Source organism: Sapajus apella, unplaced genomic scaffold, assembly GCF_009761245.1.
Source record: "Sapajus apella isolate SASKATOON/1434 unplaced genomic scaffold, GSC_monkey_1.0 scaffold47, whole genome shotgun sequence".
Taxonomy (NCBI): Eukaryota; Metazoa; Chordata; class Mammalia; order Primates; family Cebidae; genus Sapajus; species Sapajus apella.
This window is the reverse complement of record NW_022436987.1, coordinates 13121111-13148710: the sequence shown is the minus strand read 5'-3', so window position 1 is coordinate 13148710 and position 27600 is coordinate 13121111. Positions and strand designations below refer to the sequence as shown.

At 41.7% G+C, this 27600-nt stretch overlaps 1 protein-coding gene across 10 annotated transcripts in view; it reads left to right on the top strand.

Annotated features, from left to right (window-relative positions):
• Positions 1 to 5373: 5373 nt before the first annotated feature.
• Positions 5374 to 27600, top strand: part of SERGEF (secretion regulating guanine nucleotide exchange factor) — a 233335-nt gene continuing 211108 nt past the window's right edge. For all 10 annotated transcript variants that reach the window (XM_032240891.1, XM_032240890.1, XM_032240895.1 and 7 more), the window contains exons 1-7: positions 5374 to 5608; positions 10445 to 10580; positions 11752 to 11907; positions 13919 to 14013; positions 17807 to 17867; positions 21162 to 21275; positions 23771 to 23833. In XM_032240891.1, the coding sequence (XP_032096782.1) occupies positions 5534 to 5608; positions 10445 to 10580; positions 11752 to 11907; positions 13919 to 14013; positions 17807 to 17867; positions 21162 to 21275; positions 23771 to 23833 (700 nt within the window). In that variant the 5' untranslated portion in view covers positions 5374 to 5533. The remainder of the gene's footprint in view (positions 5609 to 10444; positions 10581 to 11751; positions 11908 to 13918; positions 14014 to 17806; positions 17868 to 21161; positions 21276 to 23770; positions 23834 to 27600) is intronic.

Below are 27600 nucleotides of genomic sequence, written 5' to 3'. Positions count from 1 at the left end.
TTTGAAATATTGATGAGCTGATTTATAGTTTGGTTGCAAGGAAATCTATTGTAAGCAAATCCTAATAGATAGCAAATCTTAGAACATGTAGAAAAAAAGAAAGTAAAAAATAGATAGCAGATAACACAAATTATGCATACTACATATGCTTATTTTTATACAATTTTGATCATGGTGAAGAATCCTACTTATTGAATTTTAAAATAACGATGTTTAAAATCACTCTATGACTAAAGCACATGAAAATAAATGTTAAAAACACAACCATATAATTCACAACTTCAGAACAATGGACATTTTTAATGATGGATTTCAGTTCTCACCTCTGGGGATTTGTGATATTTGGTAAATCAGGAGTCCTGAGAGCCTTAGAATTTTCATGCATTTTAAATATATGTCTTCAAAGCATCTAGGAATATGTAAATAGTTACCCAAACGTGAGAACAGAATTGAACCAAGAGCTTCATTCATAATTTTATTTATTTATTTTTTAGACAGAGTCTCACTCTGTTGCTCAGGCTGAAATGCAGTTGCGTGATTTCAGCTCACTGCAACCTGGGATTACAGGCATGAGGCACCACGCCTGGCTAATTTTTGCTTTTTTATAGAGATGGGGTTTTACCATGTTGGCTAGGCTGGTCTCGAACTCCTGACCTCAGGTGATCCATCCACTTTGGCCTCCCAAAATGCTGGGATTATAAGCGTGAGCCACCATGCCCAGCTGGTTTATAATTCTTTATCAGTGAATCATTATTCAAAGACACAGTTAATATCCTACTGACTTTTTAAGGATGCTCAAAAGCTGGTCTGCAGAATGCCTGCATTTCTTTACCTACGTATTTTGTCATTTGGAGTTATACAAGTAGTAATGACATACCAAAATATACCTAATTATTGTTAGTTTTTAAGTTGGCTTTCAAATTAAAAAATGAAAAAAAAATCCAGGAATTCTGTAAAGGAATATATAATAGAGTCCATATATTAATTCCTAGAAAGTGTTTAAGATACTGTGGTCTATTTTGGTCTAGTCTTTGTTTTACTATGTAATATACATTTATGATTAACAAGTTTGTTATTCAGTGGGATAATAAATGAACACAAAATTTATGTTCTCAACCAGTATTTACTTTTTTTCAAACATACGGTAAAAATTGATTTAAACTTATATCAGCAGTTTTATTAGTTTAAGAAATCCATTATGTCTTTATACTTCTTAAAAAGCCTATGAATATGAGATAGAAGCCAAACACATCTGGAACCTGGTAACCACTTTTCAGAGTTCTTGGTAAAGTCTCAGTTGCATGTTCCTGCCGACGAAAAGAGTCAAACATTGTAAAGTATTTCAAGAGATTTATTCTGAACCAAATATGAGTGACCATGGCCCATGATACCGCCCTCAGGAAGTCTTCAGAACATGTGCCCGAGGTCATGAGGGTGCAGCTTGGTTTTATACATTTTAGGGAAACATGAGGCTTCAATCAAACACATTTATAAAATATGTTGGCTGAGTCCAGAAAGCTGGGATAACTCAAAGTGTTGGGTGGGAGGCTTACAGATTATAGGTAGCTTTAAATTTTTCTACTTGGCAATTAATAGAAATGTCTGGGATGCTATAAAAGGTTGCAGAGACCAAAGTTTCATCATGCAGATGAAGCCTCCAGATTGCAGGCTTCCAAGAGAATAGATCGTAACTGTTTCTCATCAGACTTAAGGTCTGTGTTGATGTTAGTGCTGGAGGGGTATAATGTGGCATGTATGTGACCTCCACATCCAGTTATGGCCTCAATGGGTCTTTCAGGTTAAATTTTAGAGCGCCCTGCCTAGAAGAAAGTCCATTCAGATGGTTGGGGGGGCCTTTGAATTTTAATTTTGGTTTACATTCCTCATCTGTAAAATGAACTAAGTCTACTACACTGGATTATTGAATAAATTATGCTGCAAGAGGACTTTGTAAAAAAACTCCTCATTTCCCACACATAAAGAATTATTAATACGATCACTCTCTTAACAGATATCCCCCCTTAGCTTCTGGATGATTTTATCTTTCACAAGAGGGGATTGCTTTTTGCTTCTAGTAGGCAATATACAATGGCACGGTAAAGTCTTAGTCCAATTAGGGATTGAGTGAAAGAGAAGCTGAACTTCAGTCTTTGTGAGGGCTGGTCTATTTCCAGTTTACCTTGACTTTTAGGGTATAGCCCTTTAGGGATCCCAAGTGAAAGCTATGAGTGTGTACCAGGGGTTCTCCTTGGGGGATCTGGACTCCTACTTTTGTCCCCTGCTTCACATTCACCATCCCTACCTTCCATCCCTACCCTATGAGATTGCTGGAAGTACTGCTCAGCTTCTCAGTGCTGATTTCAGCCCAGTTTCCTAGCCTCCAAGACATTGCTTATAATTAGCAAGTGCTTCAAGGAGAAAAGTAGTGCCAAATATAATCTCACAGTTTCCAGATCTTGGCCCTTCAAGTTCTTGCTGCTTTGATAGCTCTCCAATGACTTGAAACAGATTTTAAAAATATTTTCTGTCAACTTTTCTAGTTGTTTTTCATGAGAATAGGTTTGCAGCTAGCTAATCTTCCTTTATCAAAAGTAGAAAACTAACCGTGAATAACTTCTTTGAGCCTCAGTTTTCTCATCAATAAAATAATAATCCTGGCCAGAGAAGGTAGCTCACACCTGTAGCCCCCAGCTACATGGGAGGTTGGGAGGATCATTTGAGCCCAGGAGGTAGAGGTTGCAGTGAGCCATTATCATGCCACCTGCACTCCAGCCTGGGCACAGGGGCAGACCCTGACTCAAAAAACCAAAATAATATAAAATAAAATAATACTCCTAACAGCACTTGCCATACTAGTGTTATTGGGACAATCAAATGAAATAATCCAATGGAAAAAATTTCCTAACCTTTACAATACAGAGATGCAGTCTGTATGTTCCCAAATTCTTTATACTTTCCTCTTTTGAGGAGACAAGCCATCTGAAATTGAAGCCATTAAATGGTTTAAATCTAGTCCCATTAGGGAACTGCAATTCAGCCAGGCTGCTTATGGGAAGAACTAGGCAGTGGTGAGTACATAGTTGAAATAGTTGCAACATCTCAACACTTCCAATAAATTATATTAAGGGATCTAACATGACAACGTAACTGTAGGTTAGTTAAAGTATTGATGCTTGTACATTCAAGGGGTGAAGTCAGAGAACAACTATGTTCTCCCAGACCCTCTATTAAAACTGGCTCTGAAGGTAGTTTTTCCTTGCCCCTCTGGGTGAAATCTTAGGTTGCTGCCTCGACTTTTCTGCTTGCTCACAGGTAATAAAAAGTCCTTAGTTTCTAATTTCCATTTCTCTCTCTCTCTGTCTCTCTCTGTCACACACATACACACACACACACAGACACACACTTTCTCATTTCAATATTTAAAAGGGCTAGTCCTGTGAAAAACTTTAAAAAACAAACTTTAAGGTTGAAGCTTTTTTTCTTCTCTAGAACTGGGTTGGGGAGAAGTAGAGGGGAGGAAGTAAGAAGGAGGAAAGCTCTTTTTGGTCTGATACTGTCGTGAGTTGGCATCAGTGCTTTCTGAACTTGGTTAAGTATTTCATGCTGGCATTTTCTTGTGGGTGTTTTGGAAGACCTTCCCACCTTCTTATTTCTTGGGATCTCTTGATGTGGGTAAATATATCTCTCTGGGCTGTTAAATTCATCTCCCTTACCCTCAAGGAATCTAGTGATCACTCTCCTGTGGGTGTCACTTCACCCTTCCAGAAATTCCCTTGTGCAAGGTCTAAGACACGAGCCAGTTTGCTCGTGTATAGGAAATACATGGGAAATGGATTGTTTTTATTTTGAAAAACTGGGTGTGAAAGAGCTCTCCAAAGCATCAGTCTGTCTTTGCTCAGCTATTGGAGCAGAGATCCAGCCACAAGCCCTTTTATTTCTCAGCACGGATTGGACAGAAGCCTGCCGGGGTCCTAATCTAGAGGGATGCATGCCAAGCTCTCTCAGGGAGCCAGCTGAAGTACCTTTCCTTGGACATGAGATGGGTGAGACCCACATCACATTGATAATTGTGGCCACATATCCTACTACAATTCTTTCTGGCCTCTCAACCTTTTTTGTGGACTGAAAGTCATACACTGGTTTCTACACAGCTGCTTTGCAAGTGCTGCTTTGGTGGTCTTGCACCCTACTTTATGATATAGAAATAACTCACTTGTTGCTCAGCCAAAACTGAGCGGGGAAGAGTCCCATTTTTACATCCTGTTACACATACTTGAAAGAAATGGTCAGCACAAAAAAGCTCACTTGTAAGACAGTCAGCAAGCATGGTATAGCTTCTGCACATTCAGATGCCTAGAGAATGAAGGCCTGTTTTGTCTCTCCAAAGTTTGCCTTTTTCTTGATATGATCATCAACGTTCTCCAGATGCTACAGGTTGGAGAGGTAAAGGTGAGGGGCTGCCTTCAAGTGGTCGTACAGACAGAAACTCCTAGGAGTGGGTGGAGTGAAAGAACAGGAAAGGAGAGTGTAAGAGCTCACTCAAGACACCTCCCACCAGCCAAGGCGTGAAGGGTGGTGAGTGCTGGAGGCGGTGTCAGCAGAGGGGCCAAGAGCTACGAATGTGGATGATCATCTTTAATGTAACCCCATGTGTTCTGTATTCCCAATAGGCAGTGCAATAGTTTCCCCCACGTAAATTGAACTTATTTAACTCCCACCAGCAACACGACACTGTCTGGGAAAAGACATTTTATATGGAAATGTTCGTTGGGTGAAAGTTATCCAGCATTAATAGAATGAGCGCAGGACCGTGCCCAGAGCGCGGAGGCTGCCCCAGCAGGAGTCGACGCTAACCAGCCTCCCCCATTCAGCGTCTCGAGGCGCGAGTTGTGGCTCCATGCCAGGTTTAGAGGGCGACACCCGCGACGTGCCACTCAGCTCGCCTCCCAAGGCGCCCCCTCAGATGTTTGCGAACGCAGACCAAAGTGGGCTCCAGGCAGTTGCGCCCGAGACGCCTCGCAGAACCCCGCCCGCCCCCTCAGGCTCCATTTCCTGCTCCCGCAAATGGTGATGCCATCCCTGCCCTGTCAGCCCCTCTGGGCTGTCGAGGGACTTCAAGAAGACAAAAACGCGAAGGAGCTTTGTGAACGGTGGCGCGCAGTGCACCTGCATGCAACATGAAATTATGACTAAAAATAAAGCGTACGAGGGGGTGGAGCGAGAGGCTTAGCGGCCCAGCGCGACAGGAGGCTGCGGGAGGGGACGCTGCGAGCGCGCCGGGGCGGGCCGACTAGGAGGCGGCCCCGGGGCTGTCGTCCGGCCCCGCTAGTCACTGGTCCCCGGCGGCCGGAGGGCGCGGCCGCACCTCCTCTCTAGGCCCGCGGGCCCCTTCCCACCACAGACCCCGCCCCGCGCCCACGCGATCCCGCGTCCCCGGTCCAGTCCTCGCGCCAGGAGTTCCCGCGCCCACCCGTCCCCAACAGGCCCCGCCCGCGTGCGATCCCTCCCGGAAGCGCCGGCGGAGCGTCCTCGCATGGAGCGCCCTCGCATGGAGCGCGAGCCCAGCGCCTCGGAGGCCGCCCCCGTGGCGGCCGCGCTCTTCGCCTGGGTACGTGACTCCGCCCCCGGGCCGGGGCCGACTCTGAGGGGTGCCGGGACGTGGGAGCTCCGGGCCTTGGCGTGGGCAGTTCAGGCGCTGGGCTGCTGAGGTCCGAGTCGGGCTCCAGGTGGGAGGCTCCTGGGCTGGGAGCGGAGGAGGAGCGAGCAGGGAGGGAAGGGTCTTCGCGGTAGACTTAGGGGCCTGCTGGCTGGCGGGGTCGGGGCCGGAGGGGCTGTGGCGCCGGGAAGAACCTGCCTCGGAGCGATCCTGCCTCGGGGCTGAGCGTCTGGTTCCGCGAGAGCCCTTTGGCCCGGATAGCGCCTGGAAGACAGCGCGGCGGGCTCTGTGGAGAGGATCGCCTGGTCCCAGAGCCCCGTGGGGACACCTGTGCTCCCCACTCTCCTGATGCCTGGAGGATGGAGGCCCTGTCCCAGCCTGGCGAGAACATCCTTTGGATGTGAGGCCTGCGGTATTTGGCCGCGCACACCGCACAGACCCTGCCTATTTGCTGATGCTCTGCTGTGACCAGTTCTTGCCTGTCTTGCGGGAGTTGGGTTGCTGTTGGTTTGACGGGAGCATTGGGAGAGACAGGGTCATCCTGATGTGTGTCCGGGGGAGAGGAGGGTTCGTGCACCGGAGTGTGCCAGGCAGCCGACCAGCATGCATGGGAACAAGCAGTTGCTGCGTCTTATGCTGCTTCATAGCATGTATCACAATTGTAATGATGTGTATAATTTATTATTAACGTCAATCTCCCTGGCTAGAAAGTAAGTGTGGTAAGAGTGGATGGGGTGCCAGTGCCTCTCCTGGTGTCTGGCACATTGAAGGTCCCCAGTAAATACCTGTTGACAAATGAATGAAGGAGCATATGTGTGCCTAGCCATGTGCTGGTGGTTTGGGAAATACACATGAGTGAAAGACTTCCAGCTCTTATGTTGGGAAGAGCAAAATTATAACCGGTATTGCTGTAAAAATCAGTATTAATTGACCCGTTTTTAAAGATGTCATGATCAGTAAAGGTGAGCACTTGTTGAATGCGGGGCTGCAGTTTGGCAGGAGGGAGAGAGCATGGTGTGGCCTGCGGTAGTCTGACTGGCTGGGCGTCTTTGAGGTGGCCCGGGAGCTGGGAGTGGAGTTGGAGATTGAATTTTCTAGGCAGGAGACTGGCGTCTGTGTAGACAGAGGAAACATCGGACAGAAACAACTTTTAATATTCTTGTCTGTACGGAAACAGAAATAATGGTTTTAGTGCAGACAAGGCCAAATATTAGAGGTTTTAAAATATGTTTAATAGATTGTTGAACGTCACCCTACTGCTATGTTTGGAGGTTTGGTGGTGTGTTTTTGCTGCTGCATAATCTGAAACTGGGGCGGGGGTGTGTTGGTTCGCTAGGGCTGCCAGAACGAAATACCACACAACGGAGGCTTAAACAACAGACATTTATTTTCTCACATTTCCGGAGACTAGAAGGCCAAGATCAAGGTTTGAGTAGGTTTGGTTTCTCCCGAGGCCTTTCTCTGGCTTGCAGATGGCCGCCTTCTCACTGTGTCCTCACATGGCTTTTTTCACTGTGTCCTCACACGGCTCTTTCTGTGTGTGTGAGCATCCCTGGTGTCTCTTCTTGTAAGGACACCAGTCATATTGGATTAGGGCCCCACCCTTATGACCTTGTTTAACTTTAACTGCCCCTTTAAAGGCCCTCTCTCCAAATACAGTAGTATTTGGAAAGATTAGGGCTTCAACATGTGAATTTTGGGGGAATAAAGTTCAGTCCACCAGAAGGGGATTTACCTTGTGAGGTGTGTGTGTGTGTGTGTGTGTGTGTGTGTGTATGTGTGCATATATGTATGTCTGGAGTGTTTGTAAGGAAGAAAGTCTAATAACAGTTGTAATTGGTTGTATTAAATTTTACTATGTCTTGCTTTATCCTGGATTTAGGGCCTCTGGCAGCATCACAAAAATTGGTACCATAATTTGAACCTCAGAGCCCATGTGTCATAGTACCTTTCTCCCATGTGTTCAGCAGCCTTGCACCCCTGGTAATGGGACAGCCACAGAGATCTCAGGGCTGACCAAGAAATCCTGTGCATGTATACTCTATATTCCCCTTCATGCTGAGCAATAGTCTTTCATAGTCTTACATTTAGTCCCTGTATAAATATATGTACATCTTCTTTCGGCTAGCACAGTTTCAGATGCAGGGGAAATAGCAGTGAGCAAAGCAGAGTTCCTGCCCTCCTGGAGTTTAGTTTCTAAAAGGGGAGGTTTACAGTAAACAAGTAAACATATATAATGTAACATCAAGAAGTGGAATGAAGAAAAATAAAGTAGAAAATGAGTGATATCGGGATGCTATTTTAGATAAAGTCATATAGTTAACCTCCTGCCAGGTAAGCTCTGGGCTGTTTCATCATATATTCTTTTTTTCTTTTTTTTAAGAGACACAATAAGGTATAGTAAAAGGAGCAGGGCATCTGCCTTGTTGCCTACGCAGATGTAACTATGGAAAGTTACTTAGACTTTCTGAGCTTTAGTGTCTTCCTCTGTAAAATGGGAGTGATAATGTCCTTCTTAGTTGTTGTGAAGATTAAAGGTGAATGCAAAGTGTGGAGAGAAGCACTCAGTAATTGGTAGCTAATGTTGCCCCCATGAGCTTCTGGGACTTATGCCCCTGCCACGGCTTACTCTTCCATCTTTGAGCCCTTGCAGCCCAGGATGGCCATGCAATAGACTTATAGGGGGAAGGATTTTGTATGTATGTGTGTATTTTTTTGTAATTATTTTACATCACCTTTCCTCATTCAGGTGTCTTCAAAAACAAACATATGTAAAAGATTTTACTTCTCATCTCCAGGAAGAACCAGCTAAGAGTAGATACTTGAATAAATTAGAATTTCTGAAGTCTTAGTAAGATTCTCTCTGCAGGTCCTCAATCCCTTATCTTCAATTCTGAATTCAAAAAGCTCTGAAAACCCACAACTTACTGGACATAAGACCATTTATAGTCTTTGGCCACATCTTATGAATATTTGTACTTTTTAATGCAGAAATACTATTGTTTTGCTTATGGGCTGCTGTCCCTGGACTTTGCGTTAGTGTATATGACATATATACTGTATTACTTTTCTAAAAGCTGTAAAATTCTGAATCTGAAATACATTTGACTGCAAGCATTTCAGATTAGGGATTATGGACCTTTATTGTATAATAATAATAGACATATTGCCTGTCAAGGGGAAATCTGTCCCCTTACTGGAATCTTACCATGTGAATCTTGGAGTTACACAGCACTGTACTTGGAATGGCCCTTAGAGATCATTGCCAACCTCTTTCACTGCAAATGAAAAAATGCTGTGCCTTGCTTAAAGGTACAAAATCCTTAGCCAACTTTGATTCCAGAGTCATTGCCAGTTTTCCCAGTGAGGGTGTGGGGAGGAGGAACAAGAACGAATTCCAGGTTGTTTCTTTCCCATTTTGGTGCAATTTTTTCCTCATTTTTTTCTTTCCTTAGCTTCCCTAGGTAGGTAGCTTTTATCAGAAGGAACCCCTGTGCTATCTCCCAAAGGCAGTATGTGAGGGCTGGAGCATAAGCAGGGAAAGATGAGGAATATCACTGGATGAGTTATGGATGCTAAGGACTCTTCTCATATGGAAATCATGGTGTTCTGAGGATAGGGCCTCCATCTAAATATGGGTTGCATATAACAGCCGTTAAGAATGAGACTGACCAGTTATTTCCTCTTTGGTCAGTTTCCCACTTCAGAAGGGAGAGGTAAGATTTACATTCCCAAATGCTCTGGAGTCTTTCAATGAGCGAATTATTATGATTATTATTTTTCATTTTAGATTTTGGGGAAGGGATTTGAGGAGGGCAGAAAGGAGATGGGGTGAGAGAGTTTCTAAGTCTGAAAGCCTCTCTGTCCTGAGCTGTCCCCATGATTACTTATGGACAAGGGAAGACAGTTTAGCCCACAGCTCCAGAGACACAGAGAACAAAGGAATGACTTTCGTTTTTCTTTGGGCTGGCCCCTGTGGGGGTCTGTGAGCAGCTTCTGGAACTTTGTTTGGATTCTGTGTCCATATTTATAATTTATTTGAAATGTACTGGATAGTTTTCTCATTTGGGGGCTGAAGTTCAGCTAGGGAAAGCATGAAGTGGCATGGGAGGTGAGGGGGCGAGGGAAGGGGGTAAAGAGAAATATGAGTTACTCCTGCTAAGTACTCGCAGCCCAGAATTCCTCTCTGGAGCAGAGAAGGCTCTCCTCCTCAAGAGGCTGTGTTATTCTCAGTCAAAAGAGCCTTGATTTAGGCTATGGCCTCTCTTTTCATGGCCACCCTAAGAGGAAGGGCGGCTTTATCCTGTTACCTCCAGAGGATTGGGCTAGGCCAAGTACCTCATAGGACACGTGTCCCCTCCAGCCATGACTGGCATCGCTGCTTTGCCTTCTGGGGCCTGAGGTGGAAAAACGTGGTTTCTTCAGCTGTTGCAGGAGGCCAAGAGGCAGGGCATTAAGTAGATTAAGCCCGTCAGGGTGCCTACCTAGGAACTTTCCTGGACTTGAATTTCCTCCACTGTTACGGTTATGAGTCTCTTACTTATGGGATTGCAGATCAGGGGTGGGGAGAGAGTGTTACATGTTGTTTTCTGGTGCTTGTTATTATATGTTTGAATAAACAGTGCTGTATTTGCCATGAAGGAGAGAAAAAAAAAAAAAAGAGCCTAAGAAATCTCATCTGTTATAGGCTCCGCGAGATATGTCAGAGTGAGAAAGGTAGAGACAGGTAAGTGGACATTGACACTTATAGTCCCCACACTTTTTCATCCTTGGCTTATTCATCCCTAGGGTGCAAACAGTTATGGGCAGCTTGGCCTTGGCCATAAGGAAGATGTGCTATTGCCCCAGCAACTGAATGATTTCTGTAAACCCAGGTGTATCAGGAGGATCACAGGAGGAGGGGGCCATTCTGCAATTGTCACAGGTAACTTCCTTCAAAAGTAGATAGTCATTCATTTTCTTATTTAGACATTTCTCCCTGGGACATTATATTGCCATCTCTCAGCCTTTTTTTTTTTAGTTTTGCAGAGGAAAAGAATATATTTTTGTGAAACATTTTTGTGAAAGAGCCAGTTACCATCAGAGGATCCTAGATTATCAGGGCTAGAAGGACTTCAGAGATCTTCTAGGCCACCCCTTACCCCAACCTCCTCCATTATGCAAATGAACTCAGAAAGAAACGCTGATTGCTTAACATCACAAGGCAAATTAGTGGCAGAGTTACAATGTATATTTTACACAATAGGAGTTAGAGGTGTTTGTAATTAGATTGGATATTTCTTGAGAGCGGAAACTGTGTATTTCCCTTAATCTTCCCTTACTGTATCTAGGCTAGTACTTAACAAGTAGTACAAGTGCTACAATGTTGTAAAGGGGGCATGTTGCAGCTGGTTAAGAACATGAGCTCTGGAATCAAATGTGTATGTTTACATCCTGGTTCTATGACTAATTATCTATGTGGCCTTGGGCAAATAACCACAGTTTCTGAATCTATTACATGAGGATAATAATGGTGAATGAAGAGAACCAGTGAATTAGCAGGGCTCCACTCTGACTGTCATGGGTCCTTGGTGCTTTTGCCTTTATGGACCCCTTCCTTCGTAAATAAATGAAATTATATTTTACAACTGTGTTGGTATAAAGAGGAATATTAATAGAATCCACTCCAGATTTAGTATTATACATGCATTGTTATTACATTATTTTTCTTTTCCTCATTTCAAAATAACTAAAAATTAAGCCACTCTTGTGGGCCTCTAAAAGCATTTTAGGCCCTAGACACTGTGCCTACAGGATAAGTCCGCCCTGCACAAAAGCTCTTAAGACAGTAACTGCTGCATTCTAAATGTTGGCTTTTTGTTCTAGTAGATGCTCAGTTTGGTGATTGATTGAAGTTTCTATGTAGTTATTAGATTTGAGGCCCTTGGCCCTGTGTCACTTGGCTCCAGAATACATGAACATACGTAGCTTATTAACTTGGATGGGAAAAAAATTTATTGGTATGAGACTCCAAATAATTAGTGAAATCTTTTTGTTCACTTTGCAGCTGTGTTTTTCCCTGGGCACACTATCACTGATGCCTTTATATTTTGCAGATGAAGGGGACCTCTTTGTTTGTGGCCTGAACAAAGATGGGCAACTGGGGCTTGGTCACACAGAGGATGTCCCATATTTTACTCCCTGCAAATCCCTCCTTGGCTGTCCCATCCAACAGGTGGCCTGTGGCTGGGATTTTACCATTATACTCATTGGTGAGTTCACTCCTAGATAAATTTTTATTACCAGGTGAGAATAATGTGATAGTGGTGACTGCTGATTAAATGAAGGCCTCTATGTGTTTAAAAAGCACACAGAAGGCCCAGTACGGTGGTTCACGCTTGTAATTCCAGCACTTTGGGAGGCCTAGGCGTGCATATCACTTGAGGTCAGGAGTTCGAGACCAGCCTGGCCAACATGGTGAAACTCTTTCTCTACTAAAAATATAAAAATTAGCTGAGCATGGTAGCCCATGTCTGTAGTCCCAACTACTCTGTAGTCCCAACTATTTGGGAGCCCGAGGCAGGAGAATCGCCTGAACCTGGGAGGTGGAGGTTGCAGTGAGTCGAGATTGCACCACTGTACCACAGCCAAAGTGACAGAGCAAGACTACGCCTCTAAATAAATAGATAAATATAAAATAAATGAAAAGCACCTACAAAATTTCCCTCTGGTTGTCAAGAAAAGTTGTGGAGTACCTTTTCCAAGGTTGGTTTTAACAGTACAGGTGATTGGGATCAGAGAGTAGGGAATAGACTAGATAACCTTTGGTGGCCACTTCCTGTCCCAAAAGTTCATAATAGCCATGTGCCTGGGCTAGCTGGCCAGTGGCCAGCAGTGGCAGCTAAGGGTTACTCACGGGGAATGTGGTAGGAGAATATGAGGGAATAGTGGTTGCCAAAGCAGTGATGGCAGCTTTTTCCTACTGAGGGATTTTTTTTTTTTTTTTTTTAAAATAAACGGGGTTGGACAGATCTGTTTGGCCTTTGTGAGGCCAGGTAGCAGAATAGGATATGGCCAAAAGGTTAATAGAATAATACTCTTGGGAGCAGCCAGCAGTAGTTACTTTGTCAACTGATGTCTGTTCCCTTGAAGCAGTTTTGACCTCTGTTCAGCTTTGCTCTGTCCAGCTGGCCATCCTGGATTTAAAAGACCATCTATGGTTTCTGGCCAGGCTCTCTATCACAGTCCTCTGGCAAGGGCATCTTCCGTCACTCTCCTGTTGTAAACCCTTGTGGATTCTCCCAGACACAGCTTAGATTCCTAGTTTTTTAGTGTTGGCCTTCTGTAGCTGTTCCGTAGCTATCTCTGTTGCCTTGTCTCTTATTCTCCACACTCCTCCTACTTTTCTTTCTAGTCATACCAAGCAGTCATGCTCTTCTCTGCTTGGACCAGTTCCTCTTGTCTATCTGACGAACTCGAATCTCAGCTTTAAAACCCTGCTCAAGTGTCACCATTCTGTGGAGGGGTTCTGTAATATATGTTGAATTTGATGGTACTTATTAGAATCTAAATAATGGCTATCATTAATGAAGTATTTATTGTGAGCCTATATTGGATTATAAGGAGTCGGTAGATAACACTCTTTCCTGCTCACATTTGGAGCCTATTGTGAGAAAGGCACAGAGAAGTCAGTATTGGAGATCAAAAACTATTGGCCTTTCACTGATAAAGGCTAAATTGGAGGACAGGATTAATTATGAGGCTAAGTGGTCCTAATATTCTTCTGGTCCAAACTTGCCCCCAGATCTCTAGGCTTTCCCCACTGGGAAATGCTCCTGTTGTGTCAGCCTAGAGTGACTGAGAGGGAGGTGCCAAGCCACACATGTCCTGTCCCTTCTCCCAGACTCACCAATTGGTTACTAGACCCCTGTCCCCTAGAAAGCATCGAGGATGGGGAGAAAGGGAGAAAGGGTGGAGTGTTATGCTAATGGAAATTTTGTCACATGGAAACACGGAAAGTGGGAAATTAGTATCTTCCCATCCCAGTACTAGGCACTGAGTTAAGTGTTCTACACAGATAATCTGTTATTAATGAGATAACAGAATAGACAATCTGTGTAGAATGCTTAACCTGGTGCCCACTGTTTTCATTCCCAGAGGAATAAAAGCAGAGAATATGGTCTGAATTCACTGAAGCACTTCCCCTCACCCCTCAGCATTACGCATTGGGCACAGACATCTTATTTCACAGATTTGCAATGTTTAAGTATTTGTGTTTTGCAGAAAATGGTCAAGTTCTATCATGTGGATCCAACTCCTTTGGCCAGTTAGGAGCTCCTCATGGACCTCGAAGATGTGTGGTTCCCCAGGCCATTGAGGTGAGGAAAATTAATATTTAGCTTGCCCATGACCATTTAAAGTGTCTCCAAGGTATTACATTATCCCTCCCCAGAATAAAAGGCTCTCAGGATCGCTGAAAACCCATGGGGTAGGAGAATTTGAGTTGAAAAATAGGTCCTTCTGGGAAAAATTAAGTTGGGAGGTAGACGTTGTGAATGAAAACCCCCGTTAGTTTTCATATACTTTATAAAGTTTTGCGAAATAAAACAATAAAAGTAATACATCTCATAAGGATATTAATGACATTTTACAGTTATAAAATTAGTAATAATGGAATTTATGTTAGAAATAGGTTCAGATAGAAGTGATTTGTCAAAAGACACTAAGCTAGGCAAATGGTATAGGCCAGTGCTATCCAGTAGAAATATAATGTGAGCCATATGTAATTTAAAATTTTCTAGTAGCCCCATTTAAAAGGAAACAGGTGAAATTAATTTTTAAAATAACAGCACTATTGAGCTATAATTCTCATACCATAAAATTAACCTCTTTAAAATGTATAATTTGGTGGCTTTTAGTATATCCACAGAGATGAGCAACCAATATCATTACCTTATTTTAGAACATTTTCATTACTACCAAAATGAACTATGTGCTTAACAGAAGTCAATTCCTATTCTCCCTTCCCCTCAACCCCTGGTGAGAGCTAATCTACTTTTTGTTTCTGTGGATTTGCCTGTCCTGGACATTTCATAGAAGTGAAATCATTAAATATGTGACCTGGCTTCTTTTACCTCGCTTGATGCTTTCAAGTTTTGTCCATGTTGTAGCATGTAGTTGAAATTAATTTTAATCACTTTTAAATTAATCCAGTGTATTTACACTATTATCATTTCAGCATGTCATCAGTATAAGAGTTATTAACAAGATATTTTGTGCTGATTTTGTACTAAGTCTTTGAACTCTGGTGTGTATTTTTTACCCACAATATGTGTTAGTTTAGTGAATCTCATTTCAAGTTCTCAAGAGCTACATGTAGCTAGTGGCTACCATACTGGACAAAACAAGTGTTAAACAGGACTCTTGGCCCTAGTTCAGAGCTCTTTACTTCAGTGCATCATACTTAAAATGTACCCCATTTTGTGAAGTTTGTATTGTAAGCGATCATAATAGGAATATAGAATTTTTAAAGAAATATGCTTGAATCAAAAATGAGTTTTACCACCTAAGCTGCCCCACTCCTATCTAATTTCCCTAAACTCTGATTACTAGTGGGAGATCTTTTTTCCTGCAGAAATCTTGGGTCTGCTCCTGCCATCTTGCTGAACTCAGTTGCTGGTCTGGGGACTGTTGTTTGGGGTCATGGTTCCCATGGTATGCACACAAGTCTAGGCTCTGTAGTTCCTGAAGGAAGTGTTATAGCTCCCAATTGCAAATAGATGGCCTTGTAAGAACCTACATATAAGTTATAATTAATTTAGCTTAATTATTCTTTATATAATTAAAGAATAGAGGAACAATATGTTGGATGACAGAATCTGAAAGTAAAAACATTTTGACAGATGATATTCTGTGCAATAATAGGAGCAATGTGCCAAAGTGAAATTTAATAGAAATTCATTCATTTATTTAATGGCAACCATTATATGTAGGTACTATGTTTAGACATTGGGAACAAAGTTGAATAAGACCTGTCCTAGCATTTGAGAGTTTTATTAGTTTGGTAGTACGTGATAGGCACATAAATACTTAAATGTAATACCATGTCAGAACTATGATAGATGCATGTATATCCCCAAATGAGGGAGTATTGAACATGTAGAGGAAGGTGGGGTGAGAACAGGTTTACAACTGTCTTGGGCTAGGAGGATGCACAGAGTGGGTGCAAAAGAAAAACATTCTAGGCAAAAGGAACCATGTAAGCAACGGTGGAGAAGTATAAAACAGGATAATTTGGGGTATTGTGAGTAATTTAGTATGGTTGGAATATAAGGAGGAGGTGGGAGTTCCAGGGTACAGTAGGTGGGAATCGGGCAATCAGGGTGGTTGTATCTGACATATGGTAAGAACAGCATGGTAGGGAGGTGAGATAGGGTAGCGGAAGATGGATTGAAGGAAGATCACTCAGGAAACTCTTGCTAACAATCCACGTGACATAACTGTGGCCCAAACTAAAGCAGCCACAGTTGGGATGCGGGGAGTAAGAGATGGAGGTGAGTGATGTTAAAGAGAAATCACATGTAAAGCCCTTCAGTTAGTTTTTTGGGGAAAAAACAAAAGCCAAATTTAAAGGACAATATGTTCAAATTGTATTAACAAAAAGACTTGATCTTCCCAAAAGCTAATGTGATTGTGGACTCCATTGACAGAAGTATAGTTTCCAGAGCTCAGTCAGCTTGCATCTGGGATGCTGTGTTTTGCTATGCATTTGATGCTTAGGCCCTGGGCATAAAGGTATGTAAGACTCAGATCCTGCCCTTGAGGGTCCTAAAGTTTAGAAAGACACTGTGGACCTGTAAACAAAAAAATGTGATAAGCCCTAATGGTGCTATACAGTTCCTTTAAAAGAGAAAGATTGAAAAACTAGAGCATATTTAGAGAAGAGAAACTGGGAGGAGAGGGACATATGAAACCCAGTGATGGCTGATGAACTGGGATATTTGCCTAAAGAAAAGATCTTCATTAGTTATCTATTGGTGTGTAACAAATTACCCCAAAACTTAGCAAATTAAAACAGCAAACATTTATTATGTCACAGTTTTGGAGAGTCAGGAATTTAGGAACAGCTTTAGCTGATCTCTCATGAAGTTGCAGTTGAGATGTTAGCTGGGTCTACATGCAATCTACATGGACCTCTAAATAAACAAATGTGATAAAGCCCTAATGGTTTCATGTTCCTTGACATGTGGACCTTTCTATAGGACTTTTCAGACATGGCATCTGGCTTCCCCCAGGCATGATGAGAGAGAGAGAGAGAGATGCTAAGCAGGAAGCTTTAGTGCCTTTTTTCGCCTAGTCTCTGAGTCACTCATTGCTTCTTCATTCTCTTCATTAAAAGCATGTCACTAAGTCCAGCCCACACAGGGGGAGGGGTATTAAGCTACATCTTGAAGGGAGGAGTAGCAAAGAATTTGAGGACCTATTTTTAAAACCACTACAAGATGTCTTAGGGAGGACATGACAACTGTCTTCAAATATTTGGAAAGCATTGTCAGAAGCTGCAGGCAGATAGGTTTGGTTCCACCTAAAGAGATAAATGGAACTGTGCAAAGATGGAGCACGCACCTGGGGAAGTGGCGATCCCTGTGTCACTGGAGGTAGGTGTTTGGCAGGGGTTGGATGACCACTTGGTGGGGTGTTTTTGGATGGGGATTGGACTAGATCAGGTTGGGCAACTTTGAGCCCTTGGTAAATAAAGTCTTACTGGCACGGAGCAATGCTCATTCGTTGATGAATAGTTGAAAGCTGCTCTTATGTTACAATGGCAGAGCTGAGTAGTGTGACAGAAACCGCATGGCCTATAAAATATTTACTATCTGTCCGTTTACAGAAAACATTTACTAACTCTTGAACTAGATGAACTTGTAAGTGTCTCCCAGCCCTGAGAGTTGTTGTCATGTGGTATTGTGTTACAGTATTTTAAAAGATATATGTTTTTCTTTTAGGGATAAATATAGAGGTATTTATGGGTGGAAGTGTTGTGGGGAGTGGTTGCTTTAAACCAGTGAGACACATAATGAGGACCATACTGCATTGCATTTGGGTATAAATTACATAAAATTTTGTAGTTGGATGGTTCTGAGATCTAAATCCTTTTCTTTACTTTGACAGCTCCATGAAGAGAAGATTGTTTGTATTGCTGCTGGACTGAGGCATGCATTAGCTGCTACAGGTGACCATTTATGTTTTAATTTTTAAATAATTTTTAGAGATGGGGGTCTCACTCTGTTGCCCAGGCTGGAGTGCAGTGGCTTGATCACAGCTCACTGTAGCCTTGAACTCCTGAGCCCATGTTGTCTGACTGCCTTAGCCTCCTGAGTAGCGAGGACTATAGGTGTATGCCACCATGCCCTGCTAACTTTTAAAGAATTTTTGTAGAGACAGACTCTCACTATGTTACCCAGGCTGGTCTTGAATTTCCGGCCTCAAGCAGTCCTCCCACATGGCCTTCCAAAGTGCTAGGATTACAGGTGTGAGCCACTGTGCCCAGCCCATGCCCCCCTTTTTAAAATAGGTCTGTAATAAGGGGAAACTGAACTTAGGAGAAAAACCCCTTAAGGAATATTTCAAAGGGTCCTGCTGCATTGTGGTTCTGATTAAAAGGAGAACATAAGGCAGAAGTCATGTGGGAAAGACTTCTTTCTGCAGGTAGAGAAGAAGGAAATGAAGTTTTCTAGCTCTTTATGTTCTAGGTATGGTGCTAGGTGCTGTTGCTTAGTTACTTCATTTAATTCTCACAACCAGGAAGTGATGCGAGTTACATTTTACATGTTAAGAAACTGAGGCACAGAGTTAAAGTGCTTGTGTAAGCTTACACAGGGGGTAAGGTAGAGCTGGGATCAGAGCCTGGGATGGTTTGGAGCCTAAGGCTTATATTCTTTGCTGGGAACTGCATTGCCTTCCTAATGGATTTTAATGTTGATTAATTTAAAAGCTTCAAGTGAGCTGGTCTCCTGTCCTGTGAGTGGGTGATGGGACTGAGGGGGGCAGGGAGGTAGCATGTGGGAGAACAGTGACCCTTTTATCTCTCCCCTTTTCATTTTTCTCTGCTCTCACTCCTTTTGAACTGAAGGACAGCATTAATTGGCTGTGGCAGCTGAGGCTCAAGTGCTTCGTGAGTCCAGTTGTGGAGTGGAGGAAGGAGAGAGGAGGTGAGGAAGAGCTCAGTGCCGCACTGTGCTGATAATCCTGGGCTTAGAATTCATTACACTTAAGAAAAATTCAACTTTTTATTTTGAGCTAATTGTAGATGCACATGCAGCCTCAAAAATAAGACAGAGCCCGTGTGTTCTCTTCCCAGGTTCCCCTAATGGCATTTTGCAAAACTATAGTACAGTAACATAATGAGGGTATTAACACTGATACAGTCAAGATACAGAACAGTTTCATTACCACAGGGATCATTCATGTTGCCCTTTCATAGCCACATCCACTTCTACCTGCCTATATCCACATCTTAGCCCTAGGCTAAGTACTCTTCTGTTCTCCATCTCTATGATGTTGTCATTTCAAACATGTTATATAAATGGTATTATACAGTATATTATCTTTTGAGGTCAGCTTTTTTCCCTCAGCATAATTGCCTAGAGATTCATCCAAGTTGTGTGTATCACAAATTCATTCATTTCTATTGCTGACTCGTATTCCTTGGTATGGATGTACGACAGTACTAATCTGCTAGGGCTGCCATAACAAAATACCACGAACTGGGAGGCTTAAACAACAATTTATTTTCTCACCATTCTGGTGGCTAAAAGTCTTAAGATTGTTGTGTTGTTAGGATTTGTTTCTTGTGAGTTTTTTTTTCTTCCTGGCCTGTAGGTGACCACCTTCTTGCTCTGTTCTTGCATGGCCTTTTTTGGGTGTGCCTGTGGAGAGGGAGAGATCTCTGATGTCTCTTCCTCTTTTTATAAGGACACCAGTCCTATTAGATTAAGGCCCTACACATATGACCCCTTTTAACTTTTATTGCATTCCATAGAGCCTATCTGCAAATATAGTCACATTGGCATTAGGGTTTTAACACCTGAATTTTAGGGGGACATAGTTCTTCCCATGCCAACACACACACACACACACACACACACACACACACACACATTTACACACACACACACACACATGCATGCATATGTATGTGTTTTTAATATAGGGTCCCCTCTGTCAACTAGGCTGGCGTGCAGTGATGTGTTCATGGTTCATTGCAACCTCCACCTCCCAGGTGCAAGTGATCCTCCCATCTCAGACTTCTGGGCAGCTGGAACTACAGGCGTACACTACCATGCTTGGCTAATTTTTAAATTTTTTGTAGAAATGAGGTCTCACTATATTGCCCAGGTTGGTCTCAAACTCCTGGACTCAAGCAGTCCTCCCATGTCAACCTCCCAAAGTGCTGGAATTACTTCTTTCCCATTTTTTAGTTGAGTTGTTTCTTTTGGTTGTTGAGTTTTAGGAGTTCTCTATATATTCTGGATATTAATCTCTTGTTAGCTATCTGAAGTCTCTTTTAATCTATAAATTTTTTTCCTTTTTTTCTCTTAAAATCAATTTGTTGAAGAGATTGTAAGTTTTTATTTCCACACTGTGATTTGCTCACATTGCGCTCAGTGGTCATAGCTTATTTTTACAAAACAGGCTTGTCTGTTTACAGCCTGAAAAAGGACTGCTGTTTATAGGATACTCACAAAGGATCAGGACTGTAATGCTGCTGTTGAGTGATGGATCCTAGTTGCACACACCTAACTATAGACCAAATATCTAGACTTTCATCTTTGCATTTGTATGAGATTCAGAACATAGGAACATCAATTAGATTCAGTGGACATGAAAGTAAAAGCCCATTCCACTGAAATCATGGTTATTAAGAAGCTATCTTGCAGTCATGCATTTGTAGTTATGTGGCAGTTAGGAATCTTTGAATTCATCTTGGTGTTGTGGAAAGGGTACTACATTAGATGTTAGGAGAGCTGAGTCCTGGCATTTCTCTACCATTACCTTCCTGTGTGGGGAGACAAATCACATCCTCTCTTCAGGGCCTCAGTTTTCTCCTCTACTAAATGTGAGAAATGGATTTGATAATCTTCAAATGATAATGATAATTATCAAATGGATTTGATAATTTTCTGCTATGTCTGAGGTCTGAGTTATCTTTTTAGATTAATTATGAATAAGGTGTCATTCCAGTGATTTGACTCTGGAGGAGTATCCTGGAACTTTTTGTAGAAGTTATGTGGTATTGGAATTTACTTTGATGGTCTTAGACTGTCCTGAAGACTGGATTTGTGATTGGCTAGGTGGTAATCCCTGTGACCAGTTATAGGACCTCTTGAAGCAATTGAGCTTCTCCATAACACTCACATTAATTGAGAAAGAATTGGGAATTTCTCATAGCAGTGAGTTTCAAAGAGCAATCTAGTCTTATCCTGATGTGCATCTTCTTTGTTTTCTCTTCCATTCTGTTGGGAAGTGAGTGGCATCGTGTTCCAGTGGGGGACTGGTTTGGCATCATGTGGACGACGGTTGCGCCCTGGGCAGACTCTTCCACTATTTTTCACAGCAAAGGAACCGAGCAGAGTGACAGGTGAGACCCATATTTCTTTAGTCCTATATTTATTCTTTGTCAGGAAGTAGAGACATAGACATGCAGAAGTGGGTTAAATGGATTTTTGATTTTGTTATTTCTTGATCTCTCTAACTTTTTCTGTTAGTTGGCCTGTTAATCTTGCTAGCATTTTTTGTGGGCCCAGTAGAAGCAACCCTCTTTGCTGCCAGAATTTGGAGCCCATTGAAGAATAGATGCAAGTCAGGTAGGTGGAGATTGAATGGTAACTCTAGAACTGTTGAAAGCTAGGTTGGAAGACATGATTGGGGGTTTGAAGACAGTATATCATCATAGTGAGCCTCTAATTCTGAATCTCAGATTGAATTTACCCACCAAACACTGGGGTAGATGCATAGCGTGGGCCCTGCTAAACTTAATACCTGACCAAGAGGACGTGAGGGTGTACCCTCTCTGCAGGCAGGCACACCCCAAAGAGGGTGCATGGCCAGTTTGTTCTCCCAAAAAGGAAGCAGGAGTGAGTGAGGATGTAGACAGAGGGGCCAGGAGTGTTCCCATAAGGAAATCTTGCTATGTGAAGATACAAGGAGTAGGTAATATGTGTTTTGCCCATAGGTCTGTTGGTCATTTGGTCTATATTTTCTCCTTCCTCTCTTTTCCCCTACCCTTCTTCCTCTGTCTGTCTTTCTTTTTTTCTCTCTGCTCTCCTTTTTCCCTCTGTATACAGCATCATGTCTCCATCTCCTCTTCTGCCTTTTTTTCCTTTTACTTCGTGACCCGGTTTACCAAGGCTTGGCTGGAAAAACTCACACAGGAGACTCGTAACTACTTCTTCTGTCACCTGGAACAAAGCAGAAACTTTTGAGGGTGGTGGGAAGGGGTGGGGAAAGAATAGGGAAGGGTGGGTTGCAATGGGAGTGATGTAATTGAGTGTTGGGATCATTCTGACTTTTCTGAGTCCTGGAGGTATTCTCTTTCAGCTAGGGGTGGGCTTAGTTTCCCTGAAACCCATGGGATGAGCTGGGGAGGGTACTCTGAGAAAGGAGAAGGAGGCATAGGATATGGGACAGGTAGTCCACTTCATATGACATTAGAAACATGTATAATATAAACTTAGACTTCTCAGACATTTTTATCTTCTTCATCAAGGCGTTCACTTCTCCCTTGGCCTATCCTGCCTTTTCATTTCTCTGTGCTTATGGGCAAACTGTTACCTCTGCCTGAAATGCCTTTTCCTTTGTGTTCCCTCTGGGAAAAAAATTTAAGAATTTTTCTAGGCCTAGCTCAGATACACCTTTCTCAGTAAAGACCTTTTCTTTTCTAGCCCTTACTGCATTAGCTTCACATGCATGGCTGGCATAATATATTGTATTATTACGAATTGTCTGTATGTTTTCTCATATGCTAAAGATTATGGACTTTTAAAGGGTGGAAACTGTGTGTCATTTTGCTCTATATTTTAGCACAGGACCTGTTATTAGTAGGAAAAATGTTTTTTATTTTATTTGATTTAAACAACCTGTTTGACATCTGTTTGGGTAGGCCACAGCTCAGATTCCGAGTTGGTTTGGGGGAATTTTCTGATGAGACATTAGACTGGATCATCAACTTCTAGTCCTCAAAGTCTTTCACATTTCATCCTCCTGTAGTCACCTCATTGCCAAAGGTTCTGGAACTGGAACCCTGGTTGTCCTCTCCTCACCTGGCCACTAGGGGCTCAGTATTTCCTCTCTGGTGAAGATGGGTGAAAACATCTGCTTTGTCCTGTTATCATTCCGGAGAACACTTGAAGGTGTGAGGGCTGTTTTATTAAGACAGTGATTCATTAAAAAGAAGTATCAGAAAAAAGAGTTACGGAATAAGTCTGCGTCTATCTGCATGCTAGACTGCATGTCAGCACAGTCTGTCTCCACTTTTAGCAGCGCAATTAAGGAAGGAAAAGTGCTGAATTTGGAGAAAGGAGCCCAGTTCAAAATCTGGTTCTGGCTGTGTGTTCTTAGGAGGCTTGGGGTTATTTAAGTGCTTGCATCTGATAGCAGCTGAATGTATGAGATGTCATTGCTTCTAGACCCACTCAACCGCTAGAGTTAGGAAATAGACACACACACAGACACACATACACACACACACACACACATTTTTACGTACACACACCTACGTGTATTTATCTCTACTAGAAATCATGAATTTATACTGATTTTTCCAATTACTATCCAATATTACATGGTTGATTCTAGCTTTTCCCTTTTCATATCTATACGTTTCCTCCCCTCTTTGGGAGTGATGAATCTGGCTCCTTTATCCTGAATATATTTACTTGATTGTTCAATCCCCTGGTGTGTTACCAGGCTCCCTACAAGAAGTGCCAGCCATCTTCTTGGCCAGTGCTGCTGACTCAGGCCTGCCTTCACTGGCTGAGTCTCTCCCACACCCAGGTGGTGCTGGCTGAAAGTCCCCTCTCTGACCATTTTGTTCTGTTATACATGTAATTCAAAAGAAATTTTTTTCTTTTGTAGGTCTAGAGAATTCTAAAGCAATGTGTGTTATTGCTGGCTCAGACCACTCAGCTTCGTTAACAGGTAGGTACCAGCTCTGTGACAGTTTAACGTGCCATTCAGGATTCTGTATGTGACTGCTTGAAATAGAGATATTGAAATTCAGAGGGAGTGTCATAGACTTTGGAGCTAGAATTCTGACACTACCACTGGTATGCTCTTCAGCAAATTACTTTTCCTTTCTGAGACCATCTTCTTGTCTGTAAAAGACTTTGTGGGTAGTTATGGAAATTAAATATAATACATATAAAGCATGGACAGCAAACATAGGCTCATTTCATTTTATCTGAGTTTGCTTTCTTAACTACACAATAAGGATAATATCTCCGTCTTAGGGTAATGGTGGTTGTCAAATCATATAATCAACAGTAAATTTATATATAACATATATGGATAACACAGTGTATTATATAATCATGAGTTCTTTGTAGTTTTCTCATATACCTATGATTATGAGGGTGGAAGCTACTGTCTTATCCATCTAATCTACTTTGGTGTGTATTATAACTGTCTAAGCTCTCTACCTGTGTATACTCATTAGCTGTGTAATGTTAAAGTATTTTATCCATCTATGTCTTTCTAATCCATTTATCAATTTCCATTTATCTATCTACTCTGTTTACCTATATATCTGTTTTATTTATCTTTCATCTTTGTGTCTTAACATATAATCTGTGTATCTATATATCTAACTCTAGATATATATTTTTGTGAATCTAAAATATATTTTTGTTATATATTTCTCTAATTTATGTATTTCTCTCTATATTTCTCTAATTCATCTCTTTGATATGTTTTTCTATCTTAACTTTTTTTAATCCTACACTATATCTCTCCCTTTGGCTGTGCATTCATCCTTCCATTTGAAACACCGAGCCAATACAGTATAAACTGTCTAGTGACTTTTCCTTCCAAGGCAATGAAGCATTTTCTTGAAAGTGAGTTATCCCTTCTCTTTGGCCCACATTGCCCTGACCCCTGCTGGTAGACTGGAGACTATACATCTGAAAGATTTATAATATTTTGTTTGGAGTTGAATGTATTTTATTTTTTAAGCAAAGAAGAGGGACTTCCATACTTAATGTTTTTATGTAGAAATGCAGGTGTGTCCATAATATATGTAAATTAATGGTGATATGCATTCTTTGACATCCAATTTGCAATGCAGTCCAACTAAGTTATTTGAAGAGCATAGGAGCCGTAATGTGAGAGTTTAAATGCTTTGCAAATTCTGAGCTGCAGATAATTTGTTACTTAATGAATTCAAAACAACTAATAAAAAAGCATCTACTTTTAACTTGTGTCTCATATCAGGTAGATTTATATATTAATATTTGTTAAAAGTGTTGAGTTGAAATGAATGCCAACTATAAGGGACTCCACTGGGTATCTGGTCCCTCCCTTCCTTTTACAGAGGAAGGACTGGAGATCTTAGGGTGCGATGTGATGTGTTCATACCCCATAGTCAATGAGGGATGGTGAAGGCATTCTTTTCTGAGAATAAAAGTACACTACAAGGTGCTTCTCTTTTGTTCTAATTAATTTGAAACAACTGATGTTATGTAAACCTAGAGTTTGTCTAATTGCTTGCCAACATCAACTTCTTAAAAATTCTTGTTGGTAGCAAATTTATTATTTCATATGTGGGGCACTTTTATTATGGTGTTTTTTATATATAGGTGTTGAATATTTTTATTAAGATATAATTTATATATAAGAAATTCACCATTTTAAGTATACAGTTTAGTAATTTTTAGTATATTCACAAAGTGAAATGGTTTTTGATATTTTGAAAGTGAGCTAAAACTTGTGGAGATTAATAGCCCTGCTGGGCACAGTGGCTCACACCTGTAATCCCAGCACTTTGGGAGGCTGAGGCCGGTGGATCACTTGAGGTCAGGAGTTCAAGACCAGCCTGGCCAACATGGTGAAACCCCATCTCTACTAAAAAATACAGAATTAGCCTGGTGTGGTGGCATGTGCCTGTAACCCAAGCTACTTGGGAGGCTGAGGCAGAAGAATCACTTGACCCCAGCTGACGGAGGTTGCAGTCAGCTGAGATTGTGCCGCTGCACTCCAGCCTGGGTGACAGAGCAAAACTCGGTCTCAAAAAAAAAAAAAAAAAAAAAAAAAAAATTACTAGCCCTTTCTTTCTTCACCTAGTTCAAGCTGTTACACATTGGATTTTGTTCAGTGCTCTTTAGACCTTTTCTCTGGAGTGGTTGTAGATTATGTAACTAATTGGCATTGCAGCAGAATTTAATTTTATCTGCTGAGGCAACAGCATAATGATCCTCATCTGGAAGACAGTTTGTCTTTCAAAAAGGTGGTTTAGATGTACTCAGGTAAGTGAAGTCATTTACACAGGCCTTATCATCAGTGGCATCTTTGTAGCTTACCAGTCCACTTAATGGATTGATACTTTGCTCAGGGGGCTTTTTTGCTATGTTGTAAGAGATCTTTATACTTTGCATACCCTGATGAACTTCAGGAGGTTGCCCTCTCTCTGGGAATGAAATACACCAAATTCACTTCATAGAACTGCAGAATGTCAGTGTTGCAGGGTCACCCAAGTGACAAAAAGGCTTCACTGATTTACACTCCCTCATTTTAGAGTTGAGGAAACAGACCTAGAATGTGAAGTGATGTGCCCAATGTCAAACAGTGATCTGGTAGCAGATGGAGCTTGAACTGGAGACTTCTGAACCTTAGTCTAATGCCGTTAAATGATGTTGTCTGACTTTCCATCAGTTTTTGGTTATATACTAGACTGCCCTATGGCAAACAATACTATAAAGCTTTATTGGGAAGCTACAAAGTGCAGTGAAAGCAGAAGACCTGGCCTCTAGTCCCTACTTGATCCTTTTTAACCATGTGGTCTTGAAAAGTAATTTAACATCTTCCAGCCTTGATTAATTTATCTTCTAGAACAGTGCTAATAGAAATATAATATGAACCACAAATCAAAAAATAAAAAGAAACAGGTGGGATTAATTTTAATAATATATCTACTTAACCCAGTGTATCCAAAGTATTATTTCAACATGCAACCTATATGAAATTATAATCAGCCACACTCTTTTTTGCATTAAGTCTTTGCAATCTACTGTGTGTTTTCTCTCACAATGTATCTTAATTTGGACTAGCCACATTTCAAGTGTTTAATAGCCACATGTAGGTGGTGAACTGCTGTGTTGGATAGTGCAGTTGTTGATTCTTGGATTATAAGGGTTGGAAAAGCTGAGGAATGATAAACTGACGAGGCATAGTCTAAATTATAGCCTATGGCCCCATTTTGTATGGCTTTCATTTACAAAACATTTTGAATGTGAATGCCCTTTAGATAGGCATGTACTCTCTGGTTTGCCACAGTCACCTAATAGTTATTCTTGTTACCAGTGTCTTCAGTCACATTGTCTGCCCTTCTAGACCAACTGCCTTCCCTTCCAATTTTCAGCTGGTGAAACTAAGGCTTAGAGAGGAAGTGATATGTCCAAGGTCAATAGCTAGTTACCAGATCCAGGAATAGAAGCCAGAGTCACTTGACTCTGAATTTGCTCTCTTTCTGTTAAATCACAATGTCAGTCAGTCACATTCCTGCTTATATCACAGGATTTATTGTGAGGTTAAAGCATGCTGAAGTGCTATCCAGACGTGATTCTACAGCATTATATTTTCTGCTAGTCAGGGCATGCAGTGAAATAATCTTATGTTTAAAAAATTTAAGCAGTGTATCTTTTAACTTGTTATTTTGAAAAGTTAAAGCGTTTTTTTTCATACAAAAGTTAGTA